The 27,922-nt window shown below is 42.4% G+C and overlaps 1 protein-coding gene across 6 annotated transcripts in view; it reads right to left on the minus strand.

Annotated features, from left to right (window-relative positions):
- dnmt3ab (DNA (cytosine-5-)-methyltransferase 3 alpha b) overlaps positions 1 to 27,713 on the minus strand; it is a 620,530-nt gene extending 592,817 nt beyond the window's left edge. For all 6 annotated transcript variants that reach the window (XM_041188736.1, XM_041188735.1, XM_041188734.1 and 3 more), the window contains exons 1-2: positions 27,613 to 27,713; positions 24,724 to 24,863 (exon numbers count right to left, since the gene is read on the minus strand). In XM_041188736.1, coding sequence (XP_041044670.1) covers positions 24,724 to 24,783 — 60 coding nt within the window. In that variant the 5' untranslated portion in view covers positions 24,784 to 24,863; positions 27,613 to 27,713. The remainder of the gene's footprint in view (positions 1 to 24,723; positions 24,864 to 27,612) is intronic.
- Positions 27,714 to 27,922: the final 209 nt, after the last annotated feature.

Below are 27,922 nucleotides of genomic sequence, written 5' to 3' on the forward strand. Positions count from 1 at the left end.
CCTGTTCTGTGTTGTGTATTCTATGTAATTCTATGGAACATCAATTGATGTCAAATGGATTTTCCGTATCAGAAGAAATGGCAAGGTGGAGAAAATGTACTATGCACTAAACCAACGTAAATTGAACATACGCTCAATCACAACTCTGTATGGGTCCCCCCACTCATTGACTTGGGCATTATTATGGGAAGGTGGCATACTGGTATTGTCATGACATTCAGAGACCCAGGGTAATGCTCTGGGGACCTGGGTTCAGATCCCACCATGGCAGATGGTGAAATTTGAATTCAGTAAAAAAAGAATTTGGAATTCGAAGTCTGATGATGACCATGAAACCATTGCTGATTGTTGTAAAAAAGAAAACCCATCTGGTTCACTAATATCTTTTATGAAAGGATGATCTGCTGTCCTTACCCTGGTCTGGCCTACATGTGACTCCAGATCCACAGCAATGTCGTTGACTCTTAAATGCCCTCTGAACAAGGGCAATGAATGCTGGCCTAGCCAGCAATACCCACATCCCATGAACAAATAAAAAAAATAGCAATTATCTTGAACTACAAAAGGCAGAAAGAGCAAAAAATGTTTATCATCACCGTTTTTATACTAATTTAAAGCATCTTGCTCAAGTTAACTGGCTATAATGGATCAACAAATTCAAGGCGTACAAACCAGACAGGAATTGAAGTGGAGAAGGGGGTGGAGAGTTTTCTCTTCATTGCACACAGGAAGCTCTGAGGTCAGCCTCAGGCCCCAAAACCCTGCCCCTCCAAGGTCCATTCTCCATGCTGTCCCTGATCCAAGCCTCTCAACACTCCAAGACATCACAGGCCTCAGTAACACATGCTTCCACACTGCAGTCCACGAGTACATGGGTGGAGCATTCAAAGTCCATGACTATTTCAAGACACACTGCTCTTAAACTTCAGCTGCCTCAAGTACTCTCAGACCTACAAACTTTATCCTTTCCACCACCAATTGTTTCAAAGGCCCCATTTTCACATCCCAGTATTGTCACTGCCCAGGTCTGGCAGTGTTCCTATGTTCTGCTCCTTCCAACTCCCAAGTATTGGTGCTCCCTCAGTCCACCCAAGACTTAGCTCCCTCTGCCTATTGTCTCCTATGTGCTAAATATGTTCCCTGCACTGTCTCCCATGCACAGCTTCTCACTCTATCTGTCCTGACCTGCCAGGCACTAACACTTCACTTCTCATTGTCTCAACTGTTGGAATGCACATCAACTTCCCCCTCATCCCAGTATCCAACACCAATTTGGTACATTACATAGGATAAATGGCACAGAAACAGGCCATTCAGCCCAACCAGTCCATGCCAGTGTTTATGCTTCATTCAAACCTCCTCCCACCTTTCTTCATCTAAATTTACCATTGTAACCATCTATTTGCTTCAATCACTCCCTGTGGTAGCAGGTTCCACATTCTTACCACTCTTTGGATAAAGAATTCCACAGTGGATTTCTTGTTGACGATCTTATATTGATGGCCTCGAGTTATGCCCGCTCCCACAAGAGGAAACATTCTCTCTCTCTGTATATGAGCTGGTTAACATCTTCAAACAAGAGGTTTTTTTTTAAAAAAAAACATGTTTGCAAGGAATACATCAGGGCAATTAATTCAAGATTAGGAGACATGAAGAAGCAATTTACACAAAGGCTCAGAAAAAGAATGGGGAAAATAAACAAAAGTTTACGAAATGTCACAATGAGAGGGAGAAGGAAAGGCAAAAGAACGAAAAAGACGCAAATCAGAAAGACAAAAAAAAAGTGACATGGAGTGAACTAGAGTGAAGGAAAGAATGAGAATTGCAGGGAAAGAAAAATCTTTCATAGTTTAGAAGACACGTGAGCAACACCACATGAAACCAACTAGTTTTAATCTCAAAACATGGGCGGACTGCAGTGTCTGGAGATCTGGAGTTGCAGAAGAGCCTAACCTTTCCTTTTTAAAGAGATGTAGGAGTCCCATTTTAAGTTGCCTGGCAAAGGTAAACTGATGTTTGAAATGCACATTTTACTGATTATACCAAGTGATTTTAATTCAGAATTTGAAATAAATGGTAGAAATTATAACCAAATAAACTAGTAATGTAGCACAAGTGATTGGACACTTAATTTATATTATACTCTCAATCCATTCCATAGATTGCAATGCAGCACTGAAAATACTTGAATACATTTGCCGAGGTTTGGGAAGGGATGCAAATTCCTTTACAATCACCATTTACAGACACTCATGTTATTTAGTCACCTCAATATTTCAGGGTGTTTTCATGGAATTACTGCAAATAAAAACTTGTACGGCAATGCCAATTTAGTAAATTTTACACAAACTCTTTAATTATAAGAAAGGAGATTGCTTTTTTCACATCATATGAGGAAACGTGATAGAATAAGTTTGGAAAAGGCTGCAATTTAGCAAAAGGATGAGATCTGGAAATGTAAAGTGACCACCAACACTTTTTAAAAAAAATATTTCTTCTTGCATTCTTGGGATGTTAGTGTTGCTGACAAGGCCTGTATTTATTGTCCATCCCTAAATGCCTTTGAAACTGACTGAGTGCCAGGCCAATTCAGAGGGCAGTTAAGAGTCAATCACATTGCTGTGGAGTCATGTGATAGCCAGGAAACATGTCTGGATTTCTCCCACAAGTTAAATTAGTGAACCAGATGGGTTGTTACAACAATTCAGTAGTTTCACGATCATTATTAACAAGACCAGCATTTTGTTCCAAATTTATTAATTAATTGAATTTAAGTTCCCCCAGCCGCCATGTTGGGATTTGAACTCATGCCTCTAAAGCTTTAGTTCAGGTCTTTGTATTACTAGTCCAGTAACATTACAACTGCGCAACTGTCCCCTTCCTGACAGAGACTGATACAGATAGAGATGGGAATGGTTTCTAATAATTATGCAGCAAATAAGATACAAGATCCCTGTCCAGAATGTTTCTTCATCAGTCTAAATCTCAATGAAAAGTGTTATGAAAGCCACACTTAACCCGCTTGTCGGGAACTCCAAGACCCAACAGTCTGAGTGTCTGTGCATGCACAGACTGTGGTGCGGGCTGCACATGTGCAGAGCTGCATCTTTTGGGCCGGGGACCAGCCCAGTGCGCCTGTGCGTAAAGAAAAATGGCATGGAATACCTGGGTCAGGTGACCGGTGCAAAGCGCCATTGCCAGCAAGTGTCGCAGGCAGGGAACAGGGAGAATCCCAAAAGAATAGTTCTAAAGAGGGGGACAAGGACAGGAAAAGGTCCCAGTTCAGTTAAAAAGAGAGGAGCAGGTTGGTGACTCTTGTGCTGCAGGCTCTTGGGGCAAAGGTACACCTTTGGAGCAGTGGTGTTCTGCTCGGCACGGCCGAAGATCTGAAGTTGTGCCCATGGGAGTTGGCGCTTGAGGGTAGACTCAGGAATCCAGGGAAATGGAATCTCTGAAAACAAGATTGAAACCCTGTGAGATGGGCTGTTTTTGATGCTGTCAGTGTTGGAGTGACTTTTGGCGAGAATAACAAGGTCAGATCTTCACTGGTGAAGGCAGGAATCCCTCATGAGAGGGAACTTCAGTGAGATTGGCTGACTCACTGTGCTACTGACATCTGGGTGGGTTGTTGAGAAATCCACAGACTGTCTTGGTTGCATCCACCATTTATAGTGTAGTGTGGTGTGTTTGACCACAGTTGACTTGTTAACTCACAAGTGCCTCATACTTAACAATATCTATCTTATACTCTAACACTCAGGGTAAATTGTTCTATCTTTCTGACCTTATATGGGAAAGTCTGCTTGTTCCATTCTGTGGAATCTTGTGGCTATATTCACTGAGCAAGTGTCTTGAACCTCAAACTTGGTCTACTTCAAAACAAAACGTCATTGGCCCCAACTGGCTATTAGCAACAACCTGGAGATCTGGCCAAGGATCATTGCAAAGGTTAGGATTATTAATCATTCTATGGTCCATTCTTGACTGATACAAAATTTGTTTGATTGATTTTCTATTGTGTTCCTTACTGTTAAGATCTTAAATGAAATGATTAATTTTGGACATGATAAATTGTCATTTAATCACACAGTGCTAAAGCTACAGTCTGTGAAATATCTCCAAGATATAATTGAAGTTATTTTTTCATCATATATAAGCATTACAATATCTCTACTTGCAGCCCCACTCTCCTTTGGTACTGACCTACATTGGTTATATTTCCACAGCCACTTCTGGTTTATCAAAGTAGCCATTCTTCATATGTAAATCTAGACAGTAAAGTATATCAAGCTATTCAGGTATGAGAAGCCATCAGAGGGGAGCTCAATCCTACCCTCACAAATGCATGCACTGTCCAGCACAGAGCACAAGATAGCAATCAGGAACAGAAAAATCAAACAGATTTTCAAAGGTGATGAAGGCAATCACAACACCATTAGCAGCACCCAGGCGAGATCAGCAAGGTGACCAGAGACCAGGGATTGAACCTGGGACCTTCCATAACACGTACAGCCCAGCTCCATACCGCCAACATTTACCTATCGAGCTCCTGGGAGCATTCAAGGTACTTCATATGAAAAAGTCCAAGAATGAATAAAAATAAAGCAGATCACTGTTTTTCTAACTTCTATAATCAAGTAATTTACTGTGATTCAGCTGCTTAATCAATTGGAGCACATGATGCAATATCCACTGATCATCAGATGTCTATTTGTGATGTAATTATGTAATGTATATTGCTCATGTGACCACAACCACTTAAAAAAATGCTGATTGGGATGGCTTCCCCAAATTTTGGCAACAAGATACTGAAAAGCTGCCAAGTGATGACATAGTTCCAAAAAAATTCTTGGAGTCCAAACTACAAATAATTTTCACAATTCTTCAGAGTTGATTAATTTAATCAAAAGTTGAAGGAGAAAAAACACTGGGAAAAACAGAAATTGCTGATACACTGGCCACACACCCACGTGAAAGTCACTTATAAGGCTACAGGGAGAGTCAGAGCATTCTCCACTAAACTATAATCAAAGTATCTTAAAGAGTTTTTGTATCTTTTCATGATCACATACAAATGGGATACACAACGGGGAATAGTGGATGATTTCACTCATGGCAAAGGCTTTCATAACTCACTCCAAGCATCATTATTTTGCTATTTGTAATTATGAAGCTTTCTTTGCTCATGGAATATCCAGAGCAATTAATGTCCACTTAAGTGTCACATCCTACCACAACTGGTACTGAGCCAGCTGCGGGCAATGGACTCATCACAGGAACCTCAAAAGGCATGGGATTCCTCGGGGCAGGGGTGTTATGGGGTGGAAAAACCTTTGTTCAAAGGCACTCCATGTCTGATTGAGGGACCTGGCATTGGGAAAGGGGGGTGTTAACTGCCAAGCTCTGCCCTTTCTTCCAACCTCCCCTACTTACCCACCGACCCCTCCCCCACAATTGCCCTCACTCACTTGTGACCTGGGTCCCGAGGCAATCCCAGGCCTTTGGCGGAGGGGGGGTTGCATTGCGCCATCATTCCCAGTGACACCGACAGGCAATGGAGAGCTGCTGGCCTCTCTGGGGGAGGGGGAGGGCTGTTGGGATCTTATATCATGAGGATAGCTCATTACTGGCCAGTTAATTGCCCACACGGCAGGCATTCCCCAAACAAGACGACACGCAACTCAGAGATCATCATAACCTAGAGTAAATTCCCTCCTACCTTCCTCCTCCAAATCAACTTTTGCTACTGGATAACGAATAAAAGAGTTGAAAAGGAGTTCCACAGGCTGGAATTTTACGGTCCCATCACAGCGGGGGAAAAGGCCGTAAAATGTGACGACCCATCCTAAACTCCATTGACTTCGGAGGGACTGTAAAATCCCACTAATAGTTTTCAGGTTTTGGGAAAGAATGAGTTAAAGCATGATGTGTTAATTTCAACACAGTTCAAACGTAAAGAGGAGGAAGAGGATGGCACATTTACAAGACTGTAAAGTTCAAAGGGATACTGAATACAGTCATAAGAACAGGGGCAGTTGAGAAGGTCTGCAATGAAAACAGTGAGGTTAAAGGTTAAAGATGACAAAGAACACAACTTTTTTCTATATAAAATCATTAATTCTTCAGAAAAATCATAGACACTTAGAAGCACTGCTCTTCTGGATTTACAATAATTAATACACTAAGTCAGAGCTCTTATAATGGAGGTCGAAAACTGGAGGGAAGCACAGAAAGAGCTTTTGATCCATCATGTTTGCGCTGGCTCTGAGCATGGAATCTTATCCCCTTTACAAAAATAAACGAGGGGCAGGAATATTTCTGTGTCCTGACCCTGTCCGAGTGCAACAAGCCTGCCAGCATGATTGTTTGGGAGATAGTCAACTTTTGTGAAAGGGAAATCATGCTTAACTCATTTATTAGAGTTCTTTGAGGGAGGAACAAGCAATGTGGGTTCTTGTATTTCCAAATGCCATTTGATAAGGTGCAGTAACCTTTATTGTGGCACAAGGGCACATGTTGTAGGGGGTAACATATTATCTTGGGGGTTAGCTAAGAGGAAGTAGAGAGTTAGGGATAAATGGGTCTTTTTCAGTTTGGCAAGCTATAACTCAAGAAGTACCACAGGGACAGGTGCTAGCACCTCAACTATTTACAAGCTATATGGCATGGATGAAGGGATGGAATGTATGGAAATTAAATTTGCCGATGACACCAACATAGGTAGGAAAAGAGAAGGGGATATAGATAGGTTAAGTGAGTGGACAAAAATTTGGCAATGGAATATAATGATGTGAGAAAACGTGAACTTGTCCACTTTGGCAAGAAGAATAGGAAAGCAATATACTATTTAAATGGAGAGATTTCAGAACTCAGTGGCAGAGGGATCTCTACCTGGTACACGAATCACAAAAAATAAGTATGCAGGTACAGCAAGTGATTAGGAAGGCAAATGGAATGTTGGTGTTTAATGCAAGGGGAATGAAATATAAAAGTAAGCAAGTTTTACTGTAGCTGTACAGGGCTTTGGTGAGACCACATCTGGAGTACTGTGTAGAGTTTTGGTTTCCTTATTTGACAGGATTTACTTGCATTAGCAGTTCAGAGAAGGAAGGTTCACCCGACTCTTAGCTTACGAAGAAAGGTTGAGCAGAATGGGCCTTTACCATCGGAGCTTAGAAGAATGAGAGGTGAAATTAGCAAAATATAAAAGATCCTGAGTGGTCTCGATACGGTGGATACCAGGAAGATGTTTCCTCTTGTGGAGGAAGAATAGAACTAGGTGGCACAACTTAAAAATAAGAGGTCATCCTTTAAGACTGAGATGTGGAGAAATTTTTTTTCATCTCAGATGGTCATTGGTGTGTGGAATTCTCCTCCCCAGAAAGCAGTGGAGGCTAGCTCATTGAATTTTTTCCAGAGCTAAGTTAGATAGATTTTCCATCAACAAGGGAGTCAAAGTTTATGGAGGACAGACAGAAAAGTGGAGTAGAGACTGCAATCAGAACAGCCATGATCTTATCGAATGGCAGAACAGGCTTGAAGGGCCGAATAGCCTACTCCTGCTCTTAAGTCCTATGTTCCCAATTGGCCATCTCAGGGTCAGGTGGATCCTGGGCTGCAGTTCCAATCGGAGGGCTGGTAGACTTGGAAGGACAGCAGCCTGACTGTCAGAGGTGGGCAACTTTGGCCACAGCTGCCAGGCCATCCTTGTGGATAGGAAACCCACAGCTGTGACCCACTGATCAACACTGCTCCAGTGGAGAGGCAAGAGCAGGAGACCTTGCAGTAACCACCCCACCAGCTCCAGGCACCTGCCAATCTTTGGCCTCAGTCTGTCGCTAGGGGGCACAGCCGGGATCTTCCTATCAAATGGGCAGTTAATCATTCAAATTGATTGCCCACCAGCGACAGTGATGATCCAGCTCTGGCAGGGATGTCTGGTGGTGGGCTGATGACCTGATGCCCAGATGTCAGCATCTGCGCCCTGTTCTACCTTCAGGCTCACCTCTGCAGGACCGGCAAGAGTCAGCTTTGAAAGAGCAGCTGCTTTAGCGCCCCCTGCTGCTTGTCTGTAGCCATGTGCAGAAGCATTTAAAAAGAGAGCCTTCCCACTTACGGGCGCAGTATTCAAATCTTGGATAGAGTTCAGCTTTGAGAACATTAGGAGGAAAAGGAAGGTTTGGTGTGAAAAACCATGTACCTTTAGCAATGAAGGAGAAATGGGAATATCACTTAAAATCAAGAAAGTTAGAGGTAAATTTTCAACTTACTGCCAAGTGTACAACTAACATTGCAGATTAGCCAACCATCGTAGAAATGTCCCAATTTTAATCTGCAGTTAAATTAATGGAAATGCACTTCTGACTTGTGAGTAGTAATATTTAATAGCATAAAGAGCTCGTATTTTTTTCACTATGACATGGCTTTAAATGTAACATGCACAAAAGAGGAGTACCGCATCCAAAGATAATTAACAAGAGAATGCTGGAAATTGTCTGAGATTGTCAAATGCACAGCCTGGGAAACAAGCAAGCCTTTACCTTTTATCAAGCAACAGTAGAAATCTGGCCAAAATAAAAGGCGCAGAGAGTCCATTCAAACCAACTGGCATGATTCCAAAGCTGAAAAAATCACCTTTTTAAGCTTCAGTCAACTGAACTAAGTAAACAATAAAAAACTGTATTAAATCAGGTACACCTCCACCATGTATTCACAAACAAAGCTCTGCCTGTTTTCAAATGGTTAGAAGTATGCATTGATGGACTGCGCTGGCAGACTCAAACCCATTTCATTTGCTTTCTTTTCTAATTACATTTCTTTGGAAAAAAAAATGTTAGACTGACCTTATAAAGTTGTGAAAGTATAAATTATGTTTCAATTGTTTCTAAGGTAGTGTATACTTGGAAGAATGGATGCTGGCAAAGCAGCAATTGATTTGAGCTGCATTGGTTCTGGTTCATGAATCTGAGCACAAAGATTCAGACTTAACTACTGTTTTAAGTTCACTGAATTGTTATTTTTGATCCTTCACAAAATGTACTGACAATAGTTATTCCAGTAGTCATTTGGTAGTACAGAACTTGAGTATTGCTGAAAAAGAGAGACATTTTTGTCAAATCTTTTCATCTTGTACTTACCAGGACAATTCGCAAGAAAATGCCAATGTCAGGGGAAACAACATAATAATACTGTACAAGCAGAGTGATGATTGGTTGGCAAGTGGACTCTGATTCATAGAGACATTGCCATGGAGAAGAACTAGATTGGCCTCATCAGCAGCCTCATAAATAGGGTCCGAGCCGTTTGCTCACAATGCAAGCTTGATGCTTAAATGGGGCGCAAAAACATCCTGTGGGATAACGGCTACCCTGATCAGATCATTTCACGCTGTAAATCGCGCAAACTCATGAATGGGCCCAAGGCCACCACTGTCGGCCCGAAAAATGCTCCAGTCTACCTCACCTTGCCCTTCCAGGGTAATCTCTCTCAAAACTTTGAGCAACAGGTGAAGCGAGCTGTTTCACGCTGCTACTATGCAGTAGTAACATGAGCGGTACCAGCAGGATGCTACCGTCAAACTAAAAAGAAATTCTGCCTATCACACAAACGAGTAATGTGATATGTGAATTTCAGTGTCAGTGTGACACGAGCCATGTAGGCTGCATGTCCCAAAGACCGGTGGATCGTATCAAACAGCATGTCCGTTCCGATGTTTGCAATGGTCAAGGGACAGACCACATCCAACCAGCCCAGGCTTGCAAAACTCAAAGCCTAGAGTCGATGTGATTCCACAAATAATCCTCAGCATGCGAAGAATTATACTGACAGCCAATTTAAGATTGTCAGTCGGCTCGCAGTATGGTGCATGTGTGTGTGTACTGGAAGTGACATATATTAATACACAGGGCCCAGTTCTTTGCAGACAGTAAGAACATGTACACACATTGCACCTGTTTCAGCTAAACAAAGTAAGTGACAACCATTCGCTGGTCCATTCTTCAGGGCAATGCCTTGACCAGAGTCAAGCCGACTGGTTTAAATTTCAAACAATGCTTGGCAGTTAACTATCAGTCGCCATTAACAGGTGCATTCTCCATGGCAATGCCTCTATAAATCAGAGTTACGTGCTAACCAATCAGCACTTTCCTCTCAATATAAATGTGTTGTTTCCCCTGACATGTATTTTCTTGTGAATTGTCCTGATGAGTACAAGATGAAAAGCTTCAACAAAAAAGACTTTCAGCAATACTCAAGCTATTCCAAGTTTGTCCATAATTATGTCCGGCCTTTTATAACATCAGGCCATTGGAAGGTGTAAAAAAAATCTGAAAAGACTTCTTCCACACACTTACTCTTTACTGTACTTTCATTTGGCATCTGAATCTGTTGATTTTGACAGAGCACATTTGGAGGCATACTGGGTTACATATAGATGCACTCATGGGGAAATGGGGCTTCCTTGGCTATTACGAAGCTCTAATTCACACGAATTCGCATACGGATCCACTGGAGTTTGACTCATCGGGATTTCACTGTAAACATGGAAAAATAGTTTCCAGTAGTGGTAGGGTGAATAACCAGAGGACACAGATTTGGTCATGAAAGGTGCCATACAAGTGCTAGGCTTCAGGCTGGCAAGAATTTGAGACTTGGGTTTGGTAGAATCTGCAATAAACTGCTAACGTAGGGGCATAACAAGAGCAAGACAGAGAAAAAGTGTCATGGCTTTTGAGGTGGCAAGATGTAACACAGCTGATATAGGAGGTTGTATTGGTTATCTGCAGAATATATTACACAACCATAACACAGGGATCTGAATGATGGAGGGTGCAATCTGCAACACATCCCAAAGGAAGTTTCCAGAGATAAGTTAGCAACACACCATTACGAATCTAAATGAGAACAACTTTTTAAAATCAGCATGCTGACAGTCCATGAATGAGTCAAGGTTTCTGGAAATGAGTGTTAGAGCTAAATAAGATAAGGGCTCTGATGTGGGTGTCAGAGTTTCAGAGGAGGCGGAGCCACTTCTGCAAAGATGAGGTGATGATACAAAAAATGGAAAGAAGCCGCCTTGATGACTAACCAGATATGGAGTTTCAACTCAGTTCAGGAACAGGATATCAAAAGTTCTTCAACCTCAATGGACAACTGCAGATAAAAATGGAATGAGGTTAAAACGCAGTTTCCGGTGGGATTCACACAGGGTGGCATCAGCTTTGCCACTATTGAGTCAGCATGTTCCAGCACTCATCTGGCTTGAAGAGCCTGCACTTCCATTAGTCAACCCAAATCTGGAAAGGACAGCTGTCATTCAAAGGCTGAGGTATCATCAGAGGACAGGTCAGGCAGAGGTCAGCACGGTAACAACATTCAAGCAACGGCAGAAAATTCACAGCAGCTTTGGTCAGGTTCCTAGCCTGAAATGTGTAACTCCCTCTCCGACATACATGTCAGACTAGTGATGGGCTGCAATTCAATCCATCATGAAAGAACTGTCATCAGTAACTCATTATCTGGGAACTGATGAAATTAAGTGGACCCCATCGCAATGTCCTCATATTTAAGAGCCTGAAGACTTATCGCTCAAAACCACTAGCGCTGAGATCCAAAGACTCGCGACTGAAGAGAAAAAAACCTTATCTCTGCACCTGGAAGGTTCAAGTTGTTTTATGGAAATGACCCAAGGGGTCTGAGCATCGCCATTCGCTGATTTTAACCAAACAGAAATAAGGAGTGGTATATCAGAAGATAGTGCCAAAGGCTAGTTCTTCATACAAAAGAATATTCATAATTGGTCTGAACATTTGTAATTTTCCAAAAAGACAGTCAAAAAGCAAGAAAAATTGAATGTTGCATTTTTATTAACAATCAATGAATTTGTGCTGCAGTCTGCAGATTCAAATTGAAAAAGTGAATAATTTGCTCCAGGTGAGAAATGGAGCAACTTCAACAAAGGTGAAAGTATCAAACTATCGCCAGAAATAAGTGGTAGAAAGGAGTTTTCTGTTCCAGAGATTGGGTGTAGAAATTATTGATGAGTATTTTGCAGTTCATCGGGCAGAGGTGAAGTGGAGGAGGTGAGGAGGGGGTGGGGGGCTGCCAGTAAGCACAGAAGGAAGGATTAGTATGACTCTCAACAGATAAGTCCCCAGGAGCTGATGCACTGCACCAGTGCCAACTACTTGATCGTTAACAGAGAGTGTGCAGGAGGCTGAGCTGACTCAGATTCACCAGAATCGCAGGATAAGGATCGTATTTGCTCAGTTGAAGTTCTCCCCCCCCCCCCCCCCACCACCACTTTAAGGTGAGACAGTTTTCAGGCTGCGAACCCGAGCGCCACAGCAGCAGCCCAATCTTCCGGGGAGGCGTCCAGTCCAGCGGGCTGGTGCAGTGGGTTGAAGAGACAAGAAGCGGTTGTAGGACCAGCAGCCCCGGAGTGTGTACGTGCAGTAGGAGTCGCGAGTGGGACGGCAAAGGGCTGCACAAAATGGAGGCGCCCACTTTTGAACACAACAATAGCTACTTGCTCAGCACCAACCCTATTCGTTACTGTAATCTCCAGGAGCTAACGAAATGGTAAACCTCCAGCTGCCAGTGACCTCAGGCTTGCTCATTTTTCACCTGCAAGGGCTGGATTACATTTAATTTTCAAGGCGCTGCCGGTAAAATGTCTTCAAACAAAATAAATAAATAATTCTTGGTTAATCGCGTCCTTTAAAACAACCTTTAATTGACTTCCAGCACCGGTCGCCGAATTCGCCAGCCTCCAGGAAAAGCAAAACCCATCCGCCGCCTTTTGCGGCTATTGCCAGCGCATTATCTACTTTTCTTTTTGTGCTTCCTCCTGATCTTCCTTGGTGCCATGTAAATCTCTTCCGCTTGCCAACTTGTCATTTGTGGTGCATATGTCTCTCGCCCAGCTGGTGACCTTCTCCTTGGGTTGCTTTCGTGAATAAAGATTGCAATTGGGGGTCAGTGTGATGGGCTGGTGGGGGGGATTCACACAGCCAAACATGGGTCTTATGCAGTCAAATTCCACCCGTGTGCTGCTTTTCCCCTGGACTGGTTATTCAAAGATCAAAGCCTTCATTGCTGCTAGTTAAAGGTAGTAAAATAAACTCTTGAGAAATGCCGATGGGTGCTATAATCACTTCAAATTAATTAGCTAAAGTGCAAGCGCAGCAAGGAGATACCAAGAGCAAACTGCATCATTCTTACCTGATTAGGGAATACATTTGACAACACGTAGGGTAGATTTTAATTTCATTGCCATAGTAGATCGCCTGCCTGTGATAGATTTGCATGATTTCCTGGAGTCAATGAAAAGGAATATGTGGCAGGATGTATAACAGTCCAGGTAGGGTAAACAATTGGTCCAAGTTAATCTCTTCAAAGCCATTTTTTGGTTTTAAAAAATTGATTACATTCCAAAATAGAATCCTCACGTTAAAATTTTGGAATTGTCAGCTAAGTTGAATTAAGCAAATTTAATTTAAGGCAAGTAGATTTTAGGTTAGCTGGAGACTCAATTTTATAACATACAAAATTTTACCTCCATGGGGGAATCAATTTAAAGTACTCGTGGCTTGGTTTGGTGAGAATTCAGCCCATCTAGAACTCCAACAGAACAGCACAAAAATCAAAGCTTGAGACACCAAGGTCTTGTTTTCGAAAACATCTCAACACTCATCTAAGGCATGTTCTAATATGCTGAATGCATCATGACAATGTTTGTTCTATTTCTTACTCTGATAGGCTGATAGGGCATTAGTGACTGCTGCTTGGCTCTCCCCAAGATTATAAATCCCTGTAGAATATGACTCCTTCCTCCTGTGGTATGTCTGTCTACAAGAGGATCATAAAAGGCAGAAGAAACAACTAAGCAACTAATGATAAGAAATAACGAGGCTAGCAGAGTAAAACAAGTATAGATGAGATAGTGGCACAGTGGTAATATCATTGGACTAGTAATCCAAAGGCCCAGGCTTATGCTCAGAGGCCATGGATTCAAGTCCCCTTTGGCGGTGGTGGAATTTAAATTCAATCAATAAACTTCTGGAATTGAAAGCTAGTACCAGTAAGGGTGGCTGAAACTATCATGGATTGTTGTAAAAACCAATCTGCTTCACTAATGTCCTTTAAGGAAGGAAATCTGCCATCCTTACCTGGTCTGGCTTATATCTGATTCCAGACCCACAGCAATCGGTTGACTCTTAACAATGGCCTATATGGGCAACAAATGCTGGCCTTGCCAGTAATTTTCACATCTCATGAAAGAATAAAGAAAGAAAAAAAATCATACAGAAGCACTTTAAGATTGATAGAATGTCTGTCAACGGGGTTTCATTAAACATGAGACCCCTTTTTGAAAACAGATAAAGAAAGAACTTAAAACAAAAACAGAATTACCTGGAAAAACTCAGCAGGTCTGGCAGCATCGGCGGAGAAGAAAAGAGTTGACGTTTCGAGTCCTCATGACCCTTCGAGAGAACTTGAGTTCACTCAAGTTCTGTCGAAGGGTCATGAGGACTCGAAACGTCAACTCTTTTACTCAAGTTCTCTCGAAGGGTCATGAGGACTCGAAACGTCAACTCTTTTCTTCTCCGCCGACGCTGCCAGACCTGCTGAGTTTTTCCAGGTAATTCTGTTTTTGTTTTGGATTTCCAACATCCGCAGTTTTTTTGTTTTTATTATTATAAAGAAAGAACTTGCCGTTATATAGCACTTATCGTGACCTCAGGACATCCCAAAGCGAGTGAAATACGTTTTCAAGTATAATCACAGTTTAATGTAAGAAATGTACATCAAATGTGGCAAAGGCCACTGAACAAGTGGTGAATAATTTAGAATTCACTGAATAGGCAAGACCTGTTGACTGGAATTGCACTGGAAGGAATCATTTTCCTATTTGAAATGAGAACAAAATAGAAATCACATCTGCAACTACTGTTAGCATGGGTTGTTGGAAGTGCTTTGTCATCTATTGCCTGAGCATAGGACCATAACTTGATATCCAGGTGAATGGGCTCTGACTGGTGAGCTTGTGGAGAGTACCACAAAGAATTTGCATAATTTGTTTAGCCGCACTGGAAAGCACTCTGATCAACCTGAGACCAAAACTGCAGTTTGAGTACACTATATGATTAACTTGAAATTGATTACGTTGCTTTTTGTGCTTGGTTGTATATAAGTATTCTGCAAGTGTTTGTGCACCAAGACTGATAGGCACATTTCCAGATCTCAGTTGTAATCCAGATACTTTTTTGACAGGCAGAGGATGAAGTAGTTATATGTTGAACCTAGAAATTGAGCATTCACCAGTAGAATCACCTTCTGGGAATTGTCGTCCATCTGTATGTGCAGCAAATAAAAACCCTTAAAATACACCCTGCTAGGCACTCATAACTTCAATTCCAGAGTGGGCCACATCCAACATCTGGAGCAGCTAGCAATGGTGCAAAATTATTGCTGAACTGTCCAGTGAGTCTTCTACGTGCTGGCAAAAATAGAAAAAAATGGATGCCAGATTTATCTAAGGCAGTGTAACAGGTATTGTTCATATCAATTAGTTTGTTATCCTGGTTGATTCTGAGTCCTGAGATAAACATAAATACAAGAAATGCAGCTGGTAGGGATTTAGAATGCATTACGTGATACAAAGACACGCTCTCTGTTGTCTTGCCTAATCCTTCCCATGTGTTGGTTTTCTCTTTAGTTTGACTCCCTGCTGTACTTGTGAACCATAGTTGCAGATCAGCTCGTGTACAGTACATATTGCTTTTAAGCTTATGTCAGAAAAAAAGTTTAAAAGTTAATTTTATATTTTGTTTTGAGTTTTAGTCAAAAAGTACAACTCCCGATTCACTTCATCGTTTATAAGAATAATTTCCTCTGGAGCTTTAATCTGCATTAATTTTTGATACGCAGGACTGGAATAGTGCTTAAGGCTTATTAACAATACGATGTGCCATGCTCAGCAAATGGCAAGCCTTGCCGTCAACCATAAAAAATCTGCAGGCTCAAAGCATGCTAGGAGCTATAAGCTGCTACATTATTGAGCCTATTCAGCTTAGAATAATGGGTCCGAGAGCATCTATGAACAAAAGACTCAGGCTTGAGACGGGCACAGGCCTCCAATGGAAAATATTGGAGGCATTGTGAACACTATTCTATGAATCATTTTCTTGTAAGTTCATCCATTATTATGTGACAATTATTTTTTCTGATTATAAGTCCTAATCTTGAATGAGAAACAAATATCGTAGCCAAAATTGCTTTGTGAACAATATTTTGGAGAATTTCATTGGTTCACTTTTTATACATACATACACATACATACGTACATATATATGTAGCTTTTTTTGCCACCGAATTGGTCGTAGTTGTGCATCCTTAGCGGTTCTTCTTCGTAAGTGTAACTACTATAGCTACATCTGATCAGTACATTAACTATTTAATAAGCTATTTTTTGAATATGAAATCTACGTCTATGTCTATCAGGTGCAAGTATGATGCAAAATGTGCATATAAAAATGTGATGCCCACATTATGATGAACAGAATGCATGCAAGACATATTTTTAATATCTGGATATACTTCTGCGTTTTGCAAGAATAAAACAAAAATGTTCCATCTGGTGCTGGCTTCTTCATGAAACCTATCTGCATAGGAACAAGATGAGGTGAAAAGACAGTTGAAAATCAATCATTTTCTTTGTCCAGTTTTTGTAATTTGAGGAACAAATTTCAAGGATTCATAGTAAATCCGAAATATTATGAAAGCTCTTTGAGATATTATTTTTTCCATTGAGATTGCTGAGATGAAAGCCATGCTACGTGATGCATGGCCTAATGTAATTTTATTAGTCGCTTAGGACCTGTAGATACAGAATTTCAAGATAAGTTTTTGTTTTGTAGTGATCTATAGATTTCTACATTATAAGATGAAAGCTGCAAGTTTGCAATGGGCTTGTAATACATCAATAAGTTTGAAAAAGTTAAAATCTGCAGCAATGAAACTTGAATGGTATATATTTCTTACTCCACTTGATATGTAGAAAGTTTCTACGGTGTTGTATTGCCACAGAATTTTAACTAAGGAGTGTAATAATGAACAGAAACTGAAAGATGCTAATAAAGTCAGTGGCAGCCTCAATGTGATAGCATAGAAGACAATTGTTTGACATTAATTGTGATATTCTAACTGAAGCTAGGGATAGACAGAAAGACAAATGAGTGGGTTAGATCATGAGTAGAAGTTCAGGAATCAAAAGGGTTGCTAAGTACAGTTAGAGAGAGAAAGATAGCTAAGTATGGATATTGAAAACAAAAACCCAACAGCCTTATCCCGGCAACAATTGGAGGAGAAATGGAGGATAAAAACAGAAGAGGAAGCAGAAAAATCAGATGGGTGAGTAACATTGAGACATGGACTGAGGGAGGCTTGAAGAAAGCCAGAGAAGAAACAAGATGATGCCAATGGTCCAACTAAAGCTATGCTGACAACAAACAGAAGTACCGAAGTGATACCATATTACCTTATTCACAGTAGAATCTTTGGACACCACTGAATGCTGATCGGTGTTAAGTCTTATATATGCACCAGACTGACAAATGTGTGTTTATCTATTGGAGAAACTAATGAAGCACAATACTAATGGAGTAGCTACAAGTACCAGAACAAATAACTAATTAGGAAAATTGTGAATTCTATAAATTGCAAAGATCACTGGCTGACTAAATCACTACTAACTGCACAAGATGCCAAAAAATTTCCAAAACTTAAAATTGATGCAAACATAAACCATCAGTAAAGATAGCATAGCAAACCTGAAAAGTCTAGAAGGAACACAAACAGAAGTTAAGAACATCCAAATAGCTTGGGGAGGAGGGAAGAGAGAATCTGTTTGTAGAGAGAACAGGGTGCCATAAAAGGTATCAAGTGAGGCAAAGTGATTTAGTATCAGATTACCAAGGGAAATTCAGGTGCCTGGATGATATTACGTCAACTGAAATCAAACATATCAGAGAATATGGTAAAACAATATCCTCTGCTGCAAACATCGATTTGACAAAAAAGATATTTTACATAAAGCAAACAATAGTTAAAAAAGACATTTCAGCCACAATTTGATTGACAAAACAATTTGCATTTATAAAACAGCTCCACAACCTCATAACATCTCAGTGCTTTCTAGCCAATGAAGAACTTGTGAATTGTAGAGACTGTTATAATGTAGGAAAATATAACAGCTAAGTTGCAGACAGCAAGGCCCCACAATAAGCAATGAGATCATGATAATATAATGGGCTGAATTTTCCCAGTTGGATCGCAATCTCAATGTAGGCCTCAATTCTGGATAGGAATCCAGAAGCGGCCATGATGGGATGTCATTCATGATCTTCCTGGAGGCAGCCACTTAAAAAGCCATGTTTAGGACCTCCATTCATTTAAGGACGGTGGGTGGATCAGGGAAGTGGAAGGCCTGGTAGAAGGGCCTGGGAGGCCTGGTAGAAGGGCCTGGGAGGCCTGGTAGAAGGGCCTGCAGCAATTATCCAGCTGGCAGCACCACTGGGCAAGCTGGGGCCTATGAGGCAGGCATGAGACTGCAGCATTGAAAAAAATTAGAAAACATGCAGAGTCACATTTGTCAGACCATCACTGTGGAGGGGAACACTTCCACAGAATGGTTTGCAGCTGTGACAATTCCCCTTCACATTCCAGTGTGTCTATGTTGTGGTGAGAAAGATAACGCTTTGGTGATGTCTCAGCCTGTGTTAGGAAGCCACCTCCTATTAAATGCTGGGCTCTGGCTCCAACAGGAATGCATTCGCTATTGGGAAGAGCCCAACAGCACCATCATCTTTCCCCTATTTGGCTACCCGTTGCTGCTGCGTGGGTAGCCTCTACCGTGTTCACCCCCACCTGCAGCAGGATCATTCAGAGTTGGGAACACGCTGGTCAGCTATCCAATGCGCCATTTTACAAATTTTGCTCCCAGTCCCTCCTTCTAACCCGCTTCTGTGGGACTGGGAAAATTCAGTCAGTATGCTTTCGGTTGTGAGACTTGAGTAATAAATATTGGGTGAGAAACTAGAATTCTCTGTTCTTCCATTTTATGCACCAGTATCAATATTGAATGTTACTGACTAGATAAGAGATATCTTTCAAACTATTTTGATCCAATAATGTACTTTAACCTTAAACTCAGAATAGGAATTTAGTGGTCAAAAGGTTTTGCACCCTTGTCCTTCAAAGGCACTCGAATTCTTGATTATATTTTAATATTGGGTGATTTATAATATATTTTAGATAAATACCATCCCTCTTCGTGAAACATATTTTCTCCAACTTACTGATTCTGCCTTAAAATAAAATTAAAGTGGTACAAGACACAGTGATCCGAGGACATCTGAGGTCAAGCTTAATACTAAAGTTAGTAGTCAGCCAGCTGCTTTTGACGCTAACATGCTGGTTGTTATGGAGATATGGTCAACCTGCTGGGTGAGATAAACTGCTAATTGGCACCACTGGAGGACTGAACTCTATGAAATATATATTTTCCCCAAAGCTGGCAGACCTGCCAAAGGAATGTTATAGTTGTGCAATTTGTAATACTGCCTAGGAAATTAAAAAGTCAAAGTAAAGTCTAATATTGAAAGGTATTCACTATTTATGTAGTACAGTTGTTTCATTGTATCTTTCTGGCGCTACAAAGTAACAAAGCTTTAAAGAAATTACATTTGTCAAGATTTACATTATTTCACAGCCACTGGCTACAGCTTTAATTATTTGGATTGGGCTTCACTTTGCACAATCATGGTTTCAACACAATGTTACAAATCACCAGTGAAGTTAGACTTGTTATATAAATTAATAAGCCTTTACTGAAGAAGTTTTGAAGCTGATAAATTTGCATGAAGCCTCACCATAAACTGCCATCTGAAACCTCACCCAAAGAGTCTGAGCCTTGCAATTTATGCTTGTGTTAACAATTTTCATCTAAAATTCTGTTTACTGTTCTGGGTGAAGGTATTTTACTTTGAAAATGCCTTTGCACCACATGTACAAATCACAACTGTCATACTTTGGTGAGGAAAGCTCTATTTTCTCTTACTAAAAACAAAGGTTTTCTCTTTTAACAAACAAAGTCTGCACTGGCATCCAACTTTACTGAAAGTATATTAAATTTGGTAAAATGTAGTATGGTTGCCTACAGGATTCAATTGATGGGAATTACAAAATATGGGAGATAAAACAAACATACAGTGGCTATGACTTTTACTAAGCATTCATGTTACCAGCTAGCAACAACTGCTACATCACAGCATTAAGTTCATATATCTCTTGGGAATCTATATGAAACCTCTGACGAGTCTATTTGACTTTATACCCACTTTGTTGCTAGAAAGAACTCAAATCCACTTTCTAAGACAAAATGACTCCAACCAAGAATGGAGGATCTATAATGTTTACTTTTAGTGACAAATTGATCCACTTCTAACCATTTGTGTGACAACTCAAACTCAATTAATGCACTTTCATACATGAACAAGTAGCGGACTGCATCAAAGGCTAAAATACTAATATGAGTAAGAAGAATTGTTGACAATTACTGCAGAATTTGACTTTCTTTTACGCAGATAAGTCAAATTACCATGGTGAGTAATGCAGTAACCATTTCATTGAGTGTAATGATTTGTGATATTTTCGGTGTAATCACAATTATTTTACAAGTACACAATTCTAGAAGAATTTGAAATTGTATCCAATACATTTACTTTGTTGTACTGGATAATGTAAGGAATCAGTATTTAGCTACTCTGGTCTTTGTATCACAATGGCTGCATCAGTGTTGAATAACTTGCATATTAAATTATTTCCCTGAAGAATTGATTTGGTGTAGGTGGCACAAAATAAACTGCTTATTTTGACAGTTATCAGTCATTTCTAACACACTTGAAATAAATTGAAACATTTTAATTCTGTACAACATGGAACTGTGATAAAGGTGGGAGCAGCAACAGCTGTGATTGTAGTGTCACAATAGCAGCAGCAATCAAGCTAATACACATGCATTTGTGTTGATAAGCATTGTGTGTAAGATAGATGATTCCTTTATGGTAACCAGGATGACAGTTACGAAGGGGCATGATTGAAGGCATATATTTACAAAAAGAATTATAGTCCTACAAAATGCAGACAGTGGGAGTTCATGGAGTCAGAAAGAGAGAGAAAGATAAAGAAAAGGGAAAACCTGTGAAGTGAACTATTCAGATAGAGAAATATAAATGGGCAGACAAAAGGAAAACAGAGTCTGTGAGATGGAAGAGTTTAAAAAAGCATGCAGCTAATATAGACAGCTTATAAATGTGACTAGTGGAACAAGGCCTCAATATAGATTGGGATTCTTCCACTTTGTTCAGTTTTAAACCTTGGCATTAGACAAATTCCAAAGATGTAGCAAAGATAATCAACTTACACAGTACCCAAGTAAACTGAGTTTGTATTTTCCTAAACAAAAACAAAGATACCTGGAAAAACTCAGCAGGTCTGGCAGCATCTGCAGAGAGGAACACAGTTAACTTTTCGAGTCCGTATGACTCTTCAACAGAACTAATTAAAAATAGAAAAGAGGTGTTCTGCTGAAGAGTCATACGGACTCGAAACGTTAACTGTGTTCCTCTCCGCATATGCTGCCAGACCTGCTGAGTTTTTCCAGGTATTTTTGTTTCTGTTTTGTATCTTCCTATAGAGTTTGCCTATAAATAGTGCAAAACATTCAGTAATATATTTGTACAGTTTCTATAAATTGACCCCTTGTGAACAGTCAGATATTAGTCATCTTTTTAGCCCTAATAATTGATTATTTTTTTCCAATTAATTCATTTATAATCATTGATCATTATTAATTTATAATGAAAAGTTAAATAACCACAGAAGAGATATGTTGACTACTTGCAGGGTGTCTATTTCTCAGATCTGCTTTTTGATTAATGGCATGAAGTGATATATTTAATGCAGAAATACAGGATACTATGGAAGTAGTAACATTTATATTCTACAAAAGGGTTTATTTTAAGATTGAATACCATTAAATCTTCTTCAGTGGAACAAGCTGTTATTGCACCTAGATGATATGAGAGTGCAAATACTCAGTTTGGCACCTGCTCAGTGAGCTCCAACTGTGCGCAGACTAACTGTGTGCAGACTAACTGTGTGCAGACTAACTGTGCGCAGACTAACTGTGCGCAGACTAACTGTGCGCAGACTAACTGTGTGCAGACTAACTGTGCGCAGACTAACTGTGCGCAGACTAACTGTGTGCAGACTAACTGTGCGCAGACTAACTGTGCGCAGACTAACTGTGCGCAGACTAACTGTGCGCAGACTAACTGTGCGCAGACTAACTGTGCGCAGACTAACTGTGTGCAGACTCACAAGGAAATATACTGAGCTGTGAAAAGGCACTTACATACAAGGGAGGCAAAACTAGATGGTGAGACGAGCCATGGCTAGTCTTACCCACCTTCCAGTGGCTGATTTGAGAGTGGCACCTTCTGAAGGAATCATATGTGGTGCCAGAGTGTTTAAGAGAGAAGGAAAATGACTAAAAGTTGTACTATTTTCATTACTAGTTCCAAGTTATTGTTTAATGAATGATTTTGAGGGGTCTACAGGTCCAGTACTGTCAGCTATTCAGACCCATGTGACACTATTAATGAGTGTTCCTTCAGTTCTCCTTCATTGTACTGAACACCTCACAGAAGTGAAATGTACAGTAACAGCAATTAGAGATGCTCACCCTGCCATATGCAAAGCTTTGTTGACTAACTGTAGTGGCAGGAAAATTCGATGGAAAGATGAAACTAACTTTGCGGTGAAGGAAGTAGCTCAAATGAAGACAATTGGGGCATTAAAACCATTTTTAAAAGAACTTATTTTCCCCCCAATGTTTAAATCTGGACAAATATAATGTTTACGTTTTTTAAAAAAAAAATACTATTTGACTACTTTGGGAGTTTGAAATTTTGTTCATTCTGAGTGCAGAATTCCAGGTTGGTTTATTTTGAAGAGGGTCATCTGGATTAATATCGCTGACACGTTGATAAACCAGAACACCACCACCTCGACTGTAATCAACTCTCAATGGGCCCACTGAATAACATTAGCGCTCTGCCAAACAAACAGTTGAACAGCAAGTTGCGGCAAATGAATCTTGCGCCGTCTGTACACTTTATTTTAACCTGCTGAACATCGGCTGCAGCGACGGGGGTTTTCTGGCATTGGCAACCCGGTTCACTTTTTTGTTTCTCCACCCCCCACCCCCCACCCCCCACCCCCCAAACAACAGCCGGCCAGCAGATGCGGAGGTTCAGGTTCAGTACTTCACGCTGCACATGGACCCGCTCCCTCCAAATGGACGAGGTGAAAGTTTGTGAACTGGGTGCAACCCTGGCCGTGTTTACTCGGGACATAAACCACTTGGACGCTGACGCAGTGTGACGGTGTTTGTCGGCAGAGATGGAGGTGGGGTTGCGGACGGTGATAAAATCCCATTGTAATAAATAAATAATTTAAATAGGAATCCACGAGGACCACGGGATCTGGCGGACACGAGCGGTCTGGCGCAGCGCGAACGGGATGACGAGGCTGTGCGGGTCGGAGGTGTGATGCGTTGACGGGCAGGCGAATTGCGGGGCGGGGATGACGGGGATTGCGAGGCCGGGGGGGGGGGGGGGGGGGTCTGTGCGGGGCGGGGATTGCGGACAGGACGGGACTAAGGGGGGGGCGGGGATGACGGGGGGGGGGGCGCGCTGTGCGGGGCGGGGATTGCGGACGGGCCTGACGCGGGCGGGGATGACGGGGACTGCGGGGCGGGGATTGCGGTCGGAGCTGGCGCGAGTGGGGATTGGAGACAGGACGAGGGGAGGGGGTGGCTGCTGCCGCGGGGCGGGGATGATTGGGGGGGGGGGAGGGCGCTGGGGCTGTGCGGGGCGGGCGGGGCTGGCGCGGGCGGGGATGACGTGGGGGGGCCCCGCTGGGGCTGTGCGGGGCGGGGATTGCGGGCGGGGATTGCGGAGCGGGGGGGGTGCTGTGCGGGGCGGGGATTGCGGGGCGGGGATTGCGGGCGGGGATGACGGGGATTGCGGGGCGGGGGGGGGGGCTGTGCGGAGCGGGGATTGCGGGCGGGGATGACGGGGATTGCGGGGCGGGGGGGGCTGTGCGGGGCGGGGATTGCGGACAGGACGTGGTGGTGTTGTGGGGGGGGGGGTGGTGGCTGCTGCCGCGGGGCGGGGATGACGGGGATTGCGGACGGGGGAGACTGTGCGGGGCGGGGATTGCGGTGGTTGAGGTGGGGGGGGGGCCTCAGTGCGGGGCGGGGATTGCGGGGCTGCAGAGTTGAAAGTTTGAACTGACTTTTGCCTGCGCTATGCGACAATCCCACAATGCAACGCCTGGCAGCTTCAGCAGCACAAGAAAAAAGCAGCTCCCACCGATCAGCAAGATCCCAGCGCGGAGCCACACAACAGGAATTCAGGGAGGGGGAGGGTGGGGGGGGGGAGAGACACACTGTGGCCCTAAGGATTTGGCGAAGGTCGGGGGTCCCGCTCCCGCCCGACCTCAACAAAACCCTGTCACGGAACCAAAACAAAGAAATGCAATGGAATAAAGTGTTAAAATCTGAAGGGTTTGGTGGGGGGGGGGCTCATTTCTTACCATCTGTGTCTCAACTCCTTCTTCCAGGGCAGGGTTTGTGTTGGTGTTGGACGGCATCATGGGATCAGATTTAATAGATTGTTAAGATTTTACACAGAATAAAGCGGAGCAGTGCCTTCTGTCCTTCGGCTTTTCCTTGTCTGGAAAAAGAAAAAAAAAAGCGAATAAATAAACAAAAAAAAACAATTGGTGATTTTTTTTTTGGAACAGTCAAATTAAGGATCGATTTCTTAACGTCTTCAATGATTTGGCTACTCGGGGCTCCTGTCACCTTAGCGAAGATGATAATCGTTCCAGGCAGTGAAGCTGGACAGTTGTTGACAACCATTTTCACGTTGAGCATCGTATATATATATATATATCTCGCCTGCTGATCATCACAAATCGTCAGCTTCCCCTGCCCGCCCCACACACTTGGGACACCTGGTTGAACATTATTGTCATAGGTGCCTCCCCTTTAAAAAAAACCGTAACAGACCACAATTACATTGAATAAGTGTTTCCCCCCACCACCACCACCACCCCCCTCCTCTCTCCTCTCCTTCTCTCTGTTATAACATGGCGGTTTTGACATGGTGCCAAACTGCGCATTTTGTTGCTTTACTAGCTTTGGCCAGAGGAGAAAGCGACCCTTTTTTGCTTTAAATTAAAATGCATCTTTTTTTTTAATATATAATTTTTTTTTTGCTGGCAACGTTTCATTCTCACGTTCTGCTCGGTCAGCATTTTCCATTTCCCCCTCATCTTCGTCAAGCTTGTCAGCAGCACCTCAAGAACCAGCCCAGATTTCCCTGTTTTTCTATGTACCTCACTGGCAAGAATCTCTCGTCCAGCATTTTGTTTTAAACCTCTTTCGCTCGATCTTTGATGCAAACTAATCTTCACACATGTGGAAACAATTGGATACGTAACAAAGTCGAGTGATACTTCCAGATCCCCTTGAAATATCCGATGTCCCTATCATATTGTGTGTTACGTATTACATTACTGGATTAAATGCTCTCTCTCTCTCTCTCCGAAACCGCTCGCCCCTTTTTTTTTGTGTTGATCCGTGCAATTCAGAATAAGTGTTTGACCACGGGCTGCAGGTTGACATATCGGATGTAAAATAATACACATTGAAAAGAAAAGCGCATCTTAGCGTGTGAATAAAGTCCCGTACGTCATTCAGGTTTTTTTTTTAAATTATAAAGATCGAGAAGATGACCTGTTTCCTCGAAACACCCGACTTGTGATCTGATTGATAATTAGAGCTTTGCTCTGTGTTTTGACTCAGAAACGGTGACCTCAGCTAGTCTGACTGTACTAGGACTGATGACTGTGTGCATCAGTCCCGCAATAGTAGCAGCGATGATGAAAAAAAATAACGCCCCGTCAAAATAAGGGACTGAGCACCTGTTGCTATGGAAAATCCTGCATGCATTTGCCATGTGTGATGTTGTACTTGGCAGTGAGAGAGATTTTCTGGAGCCTTCCATTGCTTCAACACTCCCCTCTAGCCCCCCCGCCCGTCTGCTCCTCCCCCCCACCGCCCCCCCCCCCCCGACCCCCTCCCTTCCTTCATCTAGAATCATTGGGAATAGCTCGATAACATGGCGTCTGCTGCCTTTAAACTTCAGGTTAACCTTCATAGACCGTTTCACTACAAATAATCACATAAAGAAGCATTCACAACATGACATCCCCAAAATTATCCATGTGCCACAACTATGAACGTTAATTATTGTTGGCTGCTTCAAATAGACTTATCTACATGTTAATAGTGCAGCAGATATACAATTGCAAAAATAAAAATCCATCCGCTACCACTTGGTAACTTTGAAAGTAAATAAAAGCAAAGAAATCCCAGGATCCTGATACCTACAATAACGGGATACACTGAAGACATTAAGACATGATTATGTAACACATGTTAAGTAACAACTACTGCACTTTGCTGCAGATCACAGTGGTGCTCAGGAACAAAAAATAAAACAGTGACATGTTCAGCAGAGGCAGTAATGTATATTGAAATAAAAATGTATTACTAAAGAAAGCATGTAGTTTACATATACCACCCCCCCCCCGTCCCCCCCACCACCCCCAGATTTGCGTGCAGGTGGGGCAAGGTACGATCCATCATGATTCCACACGGACATCAAATAATCTCGGGGGAATCATTTACTATTGCACAGTTAGAAAACAAAATTCTCCAAATGGGCTGCACTGATGCAGAATTTGATGCCATTTTGGTTCGCCGGCGCTATCAGAAAGCGAGCAATGGAAGTGCCAGAGACTGACTATAGAAGTGGAGTTTGGAAGAGAGCCAAGCTTCAGATGATAAACTAGCTTTAGCTGCAGTGAATACTAACACGTACCAAGGCTTAGCTACATTTTTGTTCGATGTAAGACTTTAGAGGAGGAGTAGGAGGAGGAGGGGGGGGGGGGGGGGGGGGGGGGGTGGGGGGAAGAGAGAGAGAGAGAGAGAGAGAAAAATCACACACAGACACGGCCAGATTGCACTGAAGGAATATTTCAGCTTTTAACAGCTCCTTCGCTTAATCGGAAAACGCAGTTCTTCCCCATTAAAACCTCCCAAGTTCACGGTGAAAGTGAACAATCGTTAAAACGTACAGGAGGATACACATCTGCAGAGAGCTCTGATGGAACCTCTTCTCTCTCTCTCTCCCTCTCTACCCCCCCCCCCCCCCCCCCACCAAACCAACCAACCAACCCACCAAACAACCCACCCCCACCAACCCCCCCCCCTCCCTCCCCCCCAGCCCCCATTAAAGGAAAAACATCACCATCTTTTACTGCACTAGGTTCGCAATCGCCGTTCGAAAAGTTGACAATCGGAAAATATATTGATTAGCTGATGAGTTTAATAGTGATCCGAGTGTAAATTACCCGTTGCCAATCCAGGCCTGGACCTTTTCCCTCGGCTGATTCTTCCAGCGTCCTCCCCAGCCGGCGCGGCCTCCTTGAGGTCCTCTACACTTACTGCAGAGTCCTACCGAGCACAGCCTGGATTCCGCGCAGTCCTAAAGCCCGGCACACTCTCACTCCTGTAGATCTTCCCACCAACCTCCTCCCCCCCCCCCCCCCCCCCCCCCCCCAACCCTCTCCACCACACTGTAAATGTCACCAAACCTGCCAACAATTGACTGCCCGTCCACCATTTCCCTCACATTATTTCGAATTAAGTTGTAGACATCTG

The sequence above is a fragment of the Carcharodon carcharias genome, chromosome 5, assembly GCF_017639515.1.
Source record: "Carcharodon carcharias isolate sCarCar2 chromosome 5, sCarCar2.pri, whole genome shotgun sequence".
NCBI lineage: Eukaryota > Metazoa > Chordata > Chondrichthyes > Lamniformes > Lamnidae > Carcharodon > Carcharodon carcharias.